Source organism: Sander vitreus, chromosome 9, assembly GCF_031162955.1.
Source record: "Sander vitreus isolate 19-12246 chromosome 9, sanVit1, whole genome shotgun sequence".
Lineage (NCBI taxonomy): Eukaryota > Metazoa > Chordata > Actinopteri > Perciformes > Percidae > Sander > Sander vitreus.
Genome location: NC_135863.1, coordinates 3,620,847 through 3,633,831, shown reverse-complemented (window position 1 = coordinate 3,633,831; position 12,985 = coordinate 3,620,847). Strand labels below are relative to the sequence as shown.

General features: G+C 39.3%; 1 protein-coding gene across 1 annotated transcript; it reads left to right on the top strand.

Annotated features, from left to right (window-relative positions):
* Positions 1-10,541: 10,541 nt before the first annotated feature.
* LOC144523075 (regulator of G-protein signaling 5-like) lies at positions 10,542-12,485 on the top strand. Its single transcript, XM_078258376.1, has 5 exons — positions 10,542-10,677; positions 10,949-11,032; positions 11,147-11,208; positions 11,367-11,533; positions 11,691-12,485. Exons 1-5 carry the CDS (start codon positions 10,634-10,636, stop codon positions 11,904-11,906), a joined length of 573 nt encoding a protein of 190 aa, XP_078114502.1. The 5' UTR covers positions 10,542-10,633; the 3' UTR covers positions 11,907-12,485.
* The last annotated feature ends 500 nt before the right edge of the window (positions 12,486-12,985 follow it).

The window sequence follows — 12,985 nt, the reverse complement described above, 5'->3', positions numbered from 1 at the left end:
TATTTTTGTATCCTCAGGTCCTTATTAAACCAAATTCCCATAGGACTGGATTGCCCACTTGTGTGTTACCTCTTATTTTCAGTTCCAAACAACAGTCTCTGGGAATAATAAAAGTGCCTGCTGCTCCCTGGTATTGACATTACTGATTGTTTGTCTTGATCTCCAAGGCAGCACCTGTGTGTATGTGATGTTGAAGGGAGTCAAATATCAGTCCTGTTGTCTGTGCCCTACGTTTCGCAACCCCGCTACTGGGGTACAGCAACAAATACAAAACAAAGCTATTCAGCGTCAAGTTAATCATTATCGGTAATTTCTCCAGGGCAAGCTCTGTTGGTAAAGGACCACCTCCATGTCACAGTCATTCAACGGCTGGAGGGGGGTTTTGTTGGAGAGAACATCATGGTTATATTTTATTCATGAATGTGAAATTTGGCTCAGCCAGATTACCCTGCTACTCTCTAATTACACGCCACCTCTTTCTAATACACACATTACAACACACACACACACACACACACACTTTTAAAAGGTCTATTAATACTTCAGTAAAACTGGTACAATAATGGATCCCCAGGGGCTTAATGAACTGTGAGTGTAAAATGAAGCGCACACGTGACAGCACAGACGCACACAACACATTTACACTTGTGGATTGACTTTGAAGAAGGTACTTGAATTGTCATATAAAAAGTATCATGTTTGGTGCTTCATCCCAAAGGCATTTGTAAGGGGAAAAAAAAGAAAAAAGTCAAATGTTCCTAGTTACCAGTGTTGTTGCTGGCGGGAACCCAAATACTGTATGTAAATATGTACAGAGGAAATGATTAAAACACAGGCGTCATAATGTAGTAGCAGTAGCATATTGCTAAGGAAACAAGGTACTAACATGTTTTCTAACGCTGGGTTATCTTTTGAAGATACCATGTGTTTGTTTGGCCACCCATTTCAAATGTTATCACTCCGTTGAATGGGCATTATCAGTGATTATCAGCCTCATATGGGTAAGAATGGCCCTGCTACATCTAGTAGTAGGTTCTATTGACATGGTAACGGTCGCTATTAGCATGGTCAGGACACCTTGGTGTCACTTTTTAACGCTCTGGGAGTTCCGTTGGGAATTCAAATAAAACAAGTGTTACTTGGTTATAGGTTTAGGCAACAAAACCACTCAGAAAAGATTGTGGTTTGGGTTAAAATACTAATGTACGTTAGTTAAGAACGTTACGTAACTTAAAAAAAGTCAATTTTGACTTTAGGTTTCACCACCATTTTTGGTTTGGAAAAAAATATTACTATTACATGGACTGATGACATTTGGTACAGACATCCATGTTCTTCACATAATGACTTTAATCGAACATCACCAGCATGTCAAAATGTCACTTATCTAGTGAAATATATTTTTCTACAATCTTTGTAATTGAAGTTTAGGAATCTTAGGTGATCTCCTAACTTTTCATCTAGTGCCATCATCAGCTAAACATTTCTATTTGCCCGTACATTGGTTTGTGGCCAAATACCTGCAAAAGAAATGCAATTCCCATCAGTCTAGCTTGTATTACGTGTTAATTAGCAAATGTTAGCATGTGCAAATGTTAGCATGCTCACACATAAAGCCAATATTATGAATATGACAATGTTAGCATGCTAATGTTAGCATATAGTTCAAAGCATCATTATGTCAAACAGACATCTTGTTACAGAATGCCAGCTACCACCTATGCAGAATCCAGCTCACTATTGCTTGTGTGACTTCTGCTGTACTGTCTGAGGTTTAATTGCACACTGCACTACTTCCATTCACAGTGCTTTCCATTCTTGAAATTTGAGAAGTAACAAAAGTAGGTGGTGTGACCACACACATCTTACATAACTAAACTAGTGCTGTCAGTTAAACGCGTTATTAACGGCGTTAACGCAAACCCATTTTAACGGCGTCAATTTGTTTTTTTCACATGCTGTTGCAACAACTAGTAACGTTAGAAAAAACTACAACACCACACCGGATCTAGCTAGACCGGAAACAAAACAGGCACGCCCACACTTGTTTGGGCTTGCGAGCCGGCCAAAGAGTTGTAGGCTAACGTTACGTTTTGAGCGAGACGCCGAAATGGATGCCAGTAACATTCTGAATGGAAAGTTTACTTTTAAAAAGTTGCCAAATGGTTCCATTGACAAGACCAAAGTGATCTGTGTGTTTTTGTGGTTGTGAACTGAGCCATCATCACAGCGCGTCCAGTCTGAAATACCACTTGATGGCCAAGCACACAGCTGATGCGAATTCTCCGCCTCCTCGTCAAAGCCAGGCGACAAAAGCACAAAGCAAGCCGATCCACCTTTCCATGTTGATAAGAGCATTAAAATGAGAAAAAATAATGGGACAAAAAGAAATCTAGAGACATTTAGAATAGATAAAAATGTGCGATTAATTGTGAGTTAACTATGACATTAATGCAAATAATCGCGATTAAATATTTTAATCGTTGGACGGCACTGGAACATCAAAAGAAAAAGCTGATTGAACTCAAGACAAGGTTTAAACATAAAGGGATTTCTGATATTAATTAGTGCAAAAAAATGCATAGCAGTAATAAACACATACATTATTTCACAGATTATCACTTTAAATTTTATGACCGTTTGCATATTATAGGCCTGGCTGTTTAAACGGTCTCCTGGGAGTAGTCCTGGATCACAGTGTTGCTGAGGGGGGAGCACACTCCAGTGGTTATTGTTTAACAGCCACATTGAGCATCTGGCTGGGCCTGCAGCCGGCTGCTCCTCTCCTCCCCAGAGGACGATCAGGCAGATGAGCAACCTGAGGCTCCTCCGTGCACACTGTCAGACGCACTTCCACGGAGACCAAATGGGACAACTTCACAAATGTTGAGAGGCTTGGGGAAAAGACTGTCCAAGCACAAGTCCACATTTTGTTCAAATTGTGAATATAGGGTTACCAAAACTGCTATGTATCTTTAAATGATCTGAACCCAACATATTTTGTTAAGCTTGATCATTATTTCAGAGGAACATGAGTCCTAAATACATTTTATTTCTTAAAGATACTTTTAAATTCTAGTCCAGATCATGAAGCTTCCTTCCCTCACCCTCGACCCCAAGATTACATCTTGTGAACTCAGTTTTGATGACAGTTTTAGCAAAGATTTGGATGCTTTTTACACTAAGCCAAGGTAAGCCAAGGTATCATAATTACAGTATCATTATAATAACACATCATTCTTAAGACATCTTGCATAGGACAGAACCCTGCGATCAGTTTACCGTCATGGTGCCAATACATGCGCTGAAACCACTTGTGAAATTTGAGCTCCATTAACAATCCAGGCAAACATGGATATGGCCTCATTTGAAGGTGTTGCTGTCGCATCAGAATCAGAATCAGAATCAGCTTTATTGGCCAGGTTTGCGCAGACAAACAAGGAATTTGACTCCGGTAATATTTGCTCTCAAAGTAAAACACTTAACATATTAAGAATAAAAAACAAAGTTGACGGTAAGAATATAAAGAAAATAGTGTACAGTATATCAATACAAAAAATATATAAAAGAGAGGGAAGGAATAGTGCAATATCGGTCAATAGACTGAGATTTTAGGATTTAAATATGAGTACAGTGCAAGGCAGATCAGTGCAATGGTAATATATTAATAACAATATTTTAATTATAGGATTGAAATAGACATGAGGTAGAGTCTGATGGCTGGGTAGAAAGTGGTCGGCAGCTCCTTAGGCAGATTAAACTTCCTTAGCTGTCGCAGGAAGTATAACCTCTGCTGGGCCTTTTTCTGGACAGAGTCAATGTGGGGAGACCATTTTAGGTCCTGTTAGATGGTTGATCCCAGGAACCCAAAGGAATCCACAGTGGCCACTGTGTCGTTCTGGATGGTGAGGGGGGCGAGTGGAGGGGGGACTTCTCCTGAAGTCCACTGTCGTCTCCACAGTCTTCTTGGGGTTTAACTCCAGGTGGTTGTGACTGCACCATTGGACCAGCTGTTCCACCTCTTCTCTGTAAGCAGACTCATCATGACATGTCACGTTCCCAGGAATGGCAAACATGTGTAATCTGTTGTCTGTGTTTACTGAAACAGCATGTAAATGGAACTGCTTGGCCTAAGGGAATAGTTTGGCATTTTTGTAAAATGCACGTATTCCCTTTCTGGCTGAGGTTTAGATGAGAAGATTGATAACCATCTTAAATTAGCATAGAGATTGAAAACCTGGCTCTGTCACAAAAGTAACAATATCCTCCTTCCAGCAGCTAACGCTCACTAACTAACATGTTATAATGTTTGTTTAATATGGTCAAAAACGGAAGTGTACAAATGACAAGTTGTGGTTGTCCACTTTCTCCAGTATGAAGTAAATGATAGTCTAGTGAGACATGCGTTTAAGTCTGTCCTTTCAACTGCTGCTCGGTTTTTAACTCCGTGTTATATTTATTATAGGGTTTAGATGTTATTATTATTGTATTCTAGCTAAAACGCTTGTTATTTATTGTGTACGCTGCTGAGTCTGAGTAACAAATTCCGTTCCGTCATGTTTTTAACATGCTTGAATGAAAATAAACCAAAATAAATAAATCTGAATCCAGCCAGGTACATAGATTATAAATCAGTCTTAAGTCAACTCATCCATGGCCATAAAAACATGGAGCAAAGTGGAAAAATGCGGGAAAGCTTTGCCATGTTGATAATAAACACGTATACAGCCAACATATTCCAGTAGACTAAAACCCTAATTATTCATTTTTTTCTAGTGAGTGGAGAACTATCCAGCATTAGGCAAGAATTGCTTTAATCACAAACGACAAAATCAATATACTGTACAATACTACACAAACATCAGGACCAAAATAAGCTAAATCATCCATCCTCTTTGTGTGGATCTCCATTTGAAACATTTATATTATTGTGCAAGAATTTACCAATTTAACAATTCATCTTTCTGTTTTAATGTTTCCATTCAGTTACTGGTTTAAACAGGCTTTCAGCTGTCCCCTTCCGCTCCTTAGTCACTACTTTGAGGGACCTTCAGAAAAAGAAAACAAACAGACAAACAAGCTGATGTAATGTCGGGAAACATTACAGACACTTCCTGTGGCATTGACCTGCATGTTGGGTTTTTCCTATTTTACCTTCTTTTCTCCAACACATACAGGCTATGAACACAAACAAGCCACAAACACAGGGCTATTACTGGAAAATGATTGCTTTGGCTGTGCTTTCAACGCTTCTTCGGGCACAAAGTCACACCAAGTCTGCAGGGAAGTCTGTCCACAGTTGAGTTTTATTAACTGAACAGTGATGGTGCACACATGCACCAGAAGTCTCGCAGCGCACTGGAAGTGCACCCACAGGAAAAGATGTTCAGTAAGCTTTGAGTGTGTCTGTCTGTTCTGCAGCCTAATTTGTACATTCTGTGTTGTGGCAGTGATTTGCAATCAGCATCACAAAGCAAAGCAAATTGAACAGCTGGTAAATGCTTCTTGTTGAAACAAAGAAGTGCAGCCTCCTTGTTGGAGCATGCCAAGAGCTGAATTGTCCTCCAGAGCACAACAGTCTTTGAGCCGTGTTGTCATCATCAATAAAAACACAAAGAGCAAGATGTTCTTCCAGTTGGAAACTATCTGTTTAACAGCAAACTACACTGGGACCCAGTTCTGAATCAGTATTCTGATTATATCTATCAAGAGAAGATTGATTGAGCACACTTTTATTGCTTCACACTTATGTTACAGATTCACCCACTTGCCAGTTCCTTAAAAAAATAATGCTGTCCAATACAACATCCCTGCAATAGATCTAACCGTCTTAAAAACTTATAATGGTCAGCTTTTTTGGTAAATGTTTTAGATAAATTTGAATTAACCTAATGGTCATTTTGGAGGCTGCACTTTGTGGTACTTTTAAATTGTGTTGCATTGGGAGGTGTTTCTAATATTCAGTCTAGCCTCATTATTACAGATGGTATAGGGCAATAATTTCAGCCAAGTGTACTTAATAAACTGGCAACTGAGTGTACGTACCATTGTAAAATACACACTACTTCTTAAACAGTCACCACGTTTCCAACAATACCAAATTTCACTGTGAAAAAGTATTCAAACATCCAGGCTAGAAACGTCCTAAATTACGATTGCATTAGAGTCCACTTGTGTGCCATCGGTATTATGCTCAACATGTTCCAAATAATATTTTTGCCAAAATATGGCTAAAAGGACGTCTGTTTGTAATTAGCACTGTGAGCTGCCCGTGACAAAAGACAAACTTCAACAGCTAACTGCCATTTTGGAAATCTTAAAAACCGAATTTGGATTTTTAACTTCAAGGAGATGCATGCAAGCTTGAGCAGCAAAAGAGGTTTTTGCACACAACGTGTGTTGCCATCAGAGTGTAATTTACAATCAAATAATACTATTATTGCCTGTTGCTGCTCTGTTTTCCAACACGGAGTGAAAGTACAGTGTCAGGGACCTCATCGGATGTATTTGTCATTTTCTCTTTGGTGATTATGCATCATAGAGGGTGGCATAATAGCGTCCCCCAACGAGAGGATGAACCCAATCCTGCTTTCTCATCTCCGCAGCAGATCCCAGATGGAGGTGATCTGTGAAAGGAGCACGCTGAGCTGAAGATGAGCTTTCCCTCCATCACAGCTGAGCCCAAATGAAACTAAAAGGTCTTCGCCCTGGCTAGAGATGAACAGAGATGAGAAAAGACTTCTGGTTTTAGGTAACATGAGGTAAAAGGGCTTAGTGAATAATAAAAGCAGAATTGTGGGTTGAGGTAAAGTAAGGCTCGGGCACGTAAGTATCCCAAACTGGCCTCAGCCTCGATTCTGTCCCAGAGGTGATGAAGCAAGCTAGGAGTGAGAGAGACCTTTCGTTTGAGGCTCTCTCATACAGGTAAATGTCACTTCTGGTTTATCAACATTGCCTGCATTTTCTTGCTGCTTTTTAATATTCTAATGTGACACATTCAAGATAAATTGTCTTCAGTTTTTGTTTTTTTTGTTTTTACCAGTGTTCTCATATAAAGGCCATTTTTGAAACGTAGAGCAAATAACTGTAAAATAGTACATAGTACATCAACAATCAAATACCTTTTGACACAAATATGTTTCTAAAGTAATTTTATTTATTATTGCCTTTTGATCCTTCACCACTTCTACAACAAACAACAACACTACAACAAAGCCCTCATTCAAGACTTATATTTAACTTCGGGTTGTGAGGGAAAAAGTGCCAGGGGCCTCCTGTCATGGCTTATAAAATACAAACCCGAGACGCTGCTGAGCACAGACCGAGAGAGAATGAGACATCAACTGTGTGAGCAGTGACAAAAACACAAAGGATTCAAATAATAGGAATCAGAGTGACATAGCAATAAAAATGTCCGTATCAGTCTGTCGTAAAGTTAGGCAATGTTAGTTTTTAGATATTAGATGGCTAGAAAATACATAGAAAACACAAAATCACTCCTAAACTCACTCTTTCTAGGACTGAAAACTGGCCAAAGGTGCTCCAGGTCTAAACAACCTCAATTCTGAGAGCACCATGCGCACAGACATAGATTATGTCAGCGATAACCATTTAACCCATAGATTAATAATCCATTTACTTTAAGGAAAATATAGTTAACACATCATGTGGAACATCAGCGTAAAGGGATGCATGACAGTCAGAGGCCCACAAAAAACATCACCAGACGATCAGGCTGATCAAACAATGAAACTCTCTCTTGCTTAGATCAGAACTGTTTTTCTGAGAAACAAGATGTTATCTTACCTATCACATATGTCTTTAGCAATGATAATAACCGTTACAAAAATGTTAAATACTCACGTACACGTTTCTCACAACCAGTGGTAATCCTACCAGTGTTAAAAATATATTTTCTCTAATTAATTGTGGGTGCTTTTCGTGGTATATCGGTATAATAGAAATTGTGTTGGAGTAGGGTGTTTGGTAACGTGTGCTCCACTGGACAGCTTCAAGGACAGTGAGTCTCCAGTTTCCAGGAAAGCCCTTTGCTCAACAATATAATAAAAAAAATAAAAAAATGTTTTTCTTTTATTCTCTGGATTCCGGTTGTCTTGTCTCAATAGGTCTGACGGAGGCGCAGAAGTGTGCTGACATCACAGTATGAGTGTTTGAGTAGGTGAGTGGGTGGCTGGGATCCCCCAGGCTCCCAGGCAGACCTTTGTTCTTTTCTGACAGTAAAAGACGGTGCAATTAAATGCTCCCCAGCAAAATGGCGTTCTATTTCCAATCGCTACCAACTATCTACTTCGACTATTGCATCTGAGAGGAAACAACCATTGTTCACTCAACCGCAAAAGGTCGCTTGTCAGGAAAACTTTTTTGTTTTCAAAGCATTCAAACAAATAACCAAAGCCATAACTTTTCTTACACCCACTTCCTCTTCAAAGGATCAGTCTGTTCAAATTCTATAGTTTTTCTTATCATCAACAAATCCCATAAAAAACACTAAAACCATCAATGAGTGGATCCTACAGCAAGTATTACTTCAATCAGGAGAGGCTCGTTCAAGAGTGAACAATTAGTTATTAAAGTGGCCGCTAATAAAAAGACTTCGGTGATTAGATGGAGGGGTAGAGAAGCCGTGAAATAGTCTCAACAAAGACACTATTTCCTCCTGTTTGAGTAACATTTGTTAAAAAAACTATTATAGTGCATCTGTTTTAGGAAATGATTTAGTTTTTAAATGTGAAACTACTGTAAGTAATTGTGACATGTTTTAAATATTTAAGTCTGCATTAGGAACCAATGGGCTGGGGGCTGAGAGCCAGGGCAGGGTATGAGAGAAACACTAACCCGTTGTTGGTTTTGATCACTGTTGAACAATAAAATATATATAATATCAGTGTACAATATTCCTCGTGATCAAACTGGTAGACATAAATGTCAGAGTGTCTTGTGTCTTAGTGTATATAATGTGTTGATCTGAGCTGTGGTGCAAGAATCTTTTTGGTTATTGTAATCCAAAAAAGTAATTAGTCCTTGTTTCAGTACATTCCAAAACATTTTCTTGGCATCGTACTCTCTCTATAAAGAGGGAAATAGATAGGTGATGTCTCTTAATGAAAATCTTGGATCTAGCTGCTTCTTAGGAAGTGACTTAGGTAACACATGTATATCACACCACTGACCTTTGACAACGAACACTTCTTTATTAGAGGGGAGTAGATTTTATCTATCACACAGCCATGTTGGGTCTCAGTTCCTCGAAACGCCCATGGCTATAGACTTGCGTGACGAGTGAAACACAATGTTTTCACTGTCGTTTAGATGCTTGAATTCCTGTATTTGCTCTGGTGACTCTAGGATCTAGCACTAAAGAGAACATCAACACATTTACAAAAACAGACTTTTTATTATCAATGATTCCTGTTGCTTTAATCAGCTACAGGAACTTCTCTATTTTGGAAATACGCCATAATAGGCCACTGTAAAGCAGTGCAAGTAATGAGTCATTACCATTCTTCAGTCACATATTGCCTGAGATTTCCTAATGGCCCTTTAATCTGAATTATATGATGAACAAATCCTTGATAAGCAACCTGCAGCTCGCCATATGCTTCAGCTTTATTGTGTTGAGCAGTGGGCTGCATTTTCAGCTTGCTCACAGTAATGTAATTAAACAAAGTAAATACTACATTTCCTTCCCATTGTAACACTTTTTATCAGGTCCATAAAGAGGCTGGGTGTTATTGTATTTACCAGCAGAAAGGTTCTTTATCAACCTGCCTATTTCTTCAATTATGTCTTCTTTGTGCAAAGCTAACCAGGAACAAAGGAGCAGAGGAGCTGTCGAGAAACGATGTGACGACACAGGATGCCATTAGCAGAACGGCTTGTGAGGTTACACACAGATGTTTTGCACAGGGGAAACTTACTGAAGACAAGCTCTGCTTTGTAACAAGTTGTAGTTGCATGATGAAAAAGAAGTTTGAAGCTAAAATGTTTTGATAAAACATGGTGTGACGTGCACCAACAACACCAAAACAAATTCCTTGTATGTGTTAAAAACGTACTTGGCAATAAAACCCTTTCTGATTCTGATTCTAAACAATTCTAAGAAAAAGCTCAAATATGACAAATAAGTGCCAAGTTTATGAATATTCTGAAGGTTACTCCATTTCAGAGGGAAACAATATCTTAAAGGTGGCTACAGTATTCACACATCTGCGGTTTAAATACTGCAAATGTTCTATTTTCATGTGTGTAAATAAGTTGTTGAAAGAAAACACTAAAAGATTATTAACGTTGCTTGTTTTCAGGGACATGCAGGACAAACTGAGCGTACTGTAGAATATAAGTGGCTTTTATCATTTCACAGTTATTTCCCAGCATATCCTCCCTCTCATCCTCTCTCTCTCTCTCTCTCTCTCTCTCTCTACCTACCTCTCTGTGATTGGCTGAGAGGGCTGATGACATGTCAGAAGCAGGGGAGGTAGGACTATAAAACCTCTGCTCTGGCTCTGTTCAGACACACAGACTGCCACGCTCCCTACTGAGCTTTACTAAACGGATATTTAACTGCCACCCGACCGAGACACTACCCCTACCAGCTCCATCCTGCTGCTACAGTATGTGTAAAGGACTAGCATCGCTGCCTACCTGCTGCTTGGAAAGGTACATAAAGCGCCATGCAAACACTCAGATGGTTGATGTTTTGGGATTTGGATTACAGGATATGGAAGACAGATGTTTTTTGTTTTTTTATTTTTATGTTATCAAAAAATATTATCTGTGTGAGAGCATTGGAGAAGTCAAATGACCATTTTAGGTTATGCTAAATTTAGACTTTGCACTCAGTGTGAGTTTTACCGCACAGTAATTGCTTGTCAGTATGCAATCAAGGTGTTGTGAAAAATGTATCTAACCTGTTTTCTTGTCCTCACAGGGCCAAGGAGCTGAAAGCAAGGCTGGGGAGCATTTTGCAAAAATCCAATTGGAATCTATCCTGCTGCAAAATAGGGCATAATAAGTAAGCATCACACATATTGTGCTATATACTACTATAAAAATAATTTGACGTGTTGTCACTGTGTGCTTGATTGGAATTCTGGGTTAAATCTAATCTCACTTCATCTATTTTCAGGCCAACCCTGGAGGAATGCCTTAGGTGGAGAGAGTCCTTTGAAAAACTCCTGTCCAGCAAATGTAAGTAAATATCTTGATTTTCTTGACACATTTGCACACAAAAAATGAAAATGCAAATGCCAGTAAATGCATACTGTAGATACACTTATAGACACATGGAACGCCTGTGGGGACGTAATATGCCCTAATGGGTAATCAAATTTCCTCTTTCTCCTCAGACGGACTGTGCGCCTTCACAGCCTTCCTGGTGTCTGAGTTCAGCGAGGAGAACATTGCGTTCTACTTTGCTTGTGAAGATTACAGGACTACCAAGTGCACTGCCAAACTACCAGCCAAAGCCCAGAAGATCTATGATGAATTCATTGGCAGCGACGCTCCTCGGGAGGTAAGGAAAACCAATATATATAAAGGATTTAAATCTGAATCCGAAAAGTTAGATTGTGAGGCCTAAAACACATACTTTGCAGTTAGGTTTTGTTATAGCTGCTAACCTCTCCAAAATTGAAAACAGAAAACTAATCTCCTTGTCCTTTTTTTTCCAGATTAACATTGACCACGAAACTCGTGACATCACCAGAGCCAACATGCTGGCGGCGTCACCTTCTTGCTTCGACCCGGCCCAGCACAAGATCTACATGCTCATGGCCAAAGACTGCTACCCTCGCTTCCTCCGCTCTCCAGCCTACAGGGATCTAGTGTGCCAAGCCAACCGAAGCGCCAAGGCCACCAAGCAGCGCCAGCAGGAGAAGAAGGCGTGAACTCTCTCCACACCGATGGAGGATTGTTAGTTGTTCGCCTTAAAGGTTGAGAAAGTGAAAGGCATGACATTAGGTGCTGCGTCATAAAGCTGGACGCAGGTGCAAACACAGAGATCGTCACAACAGCAGCAGTGGATGGGTTTGTTCTGTAGTTGCCGACGATTGAAGAGAAAAGGAAAATGGAAATAAAATTTGAGGTTGATGCCTTAAGTGGACTGCTGTGTGAACACAGATGAAGTTTGTACATTGAGGTCAAGTGAAAGTATTACAGACTGAGTGACAACCAAAACGGGAGGGAAGGAGAAAAGCACTTTTCTTTGCCATTAGGCCAACATTTGTGGTTGTGATGTGCAATGTCTATCTTTCAAAGTCTTACACTGTTGGCATGAAAGGTACTTTATGATTTTGTATTTATTTGTATTTATTTGCCTGTAATATACAGTATGTGTCACATTCTTACCAAAACACAGATGAAAAAAACGTGCAATTTAATTTATATTATTATATTTATATCACTTTTGTCTTTTTTACGTACCAGAAAATAAACTACATTATTTGGAAATAAAATGCTAAAATGTGTTGTCCTTTTCCTGTCATGGTTAAAATAATATTTTGATCTTTATTATAGAAATTGCTGAGCAGAGTCACATACTCACATACAATACAGTAATGAAAAACATGTTACAGTTATTATGACACTTACGATTTAAAGTATCTCACATACTCACACCAGTGACATAAATGAAAAATCAAATGTAAACATATGGTCAGGTGGAGTATTTGCACAACTACTTGCAAACTCTGAGTCTGCATGTTTAATCATTCACACTACCTGATATAAAACTGACAGTGAGGCCTTCTCCAACCGATGTTGTGCAGAACTGTTATTCACCTTGGAAACAGCTCTGCTCTGTTTTATAAAGAACTCCGACAATGACAGCATCCGTCTGCTCTGAGCTTTTGTCCCATATCATGTGAATGAGAAAGAGCTTTCTAGCAAACAGGAAGCACGAAGAGATTATGTGACAGCATTAACGTAATAGGAAGGGCAATAAAACTTTGCTATTACCCTAGCAACT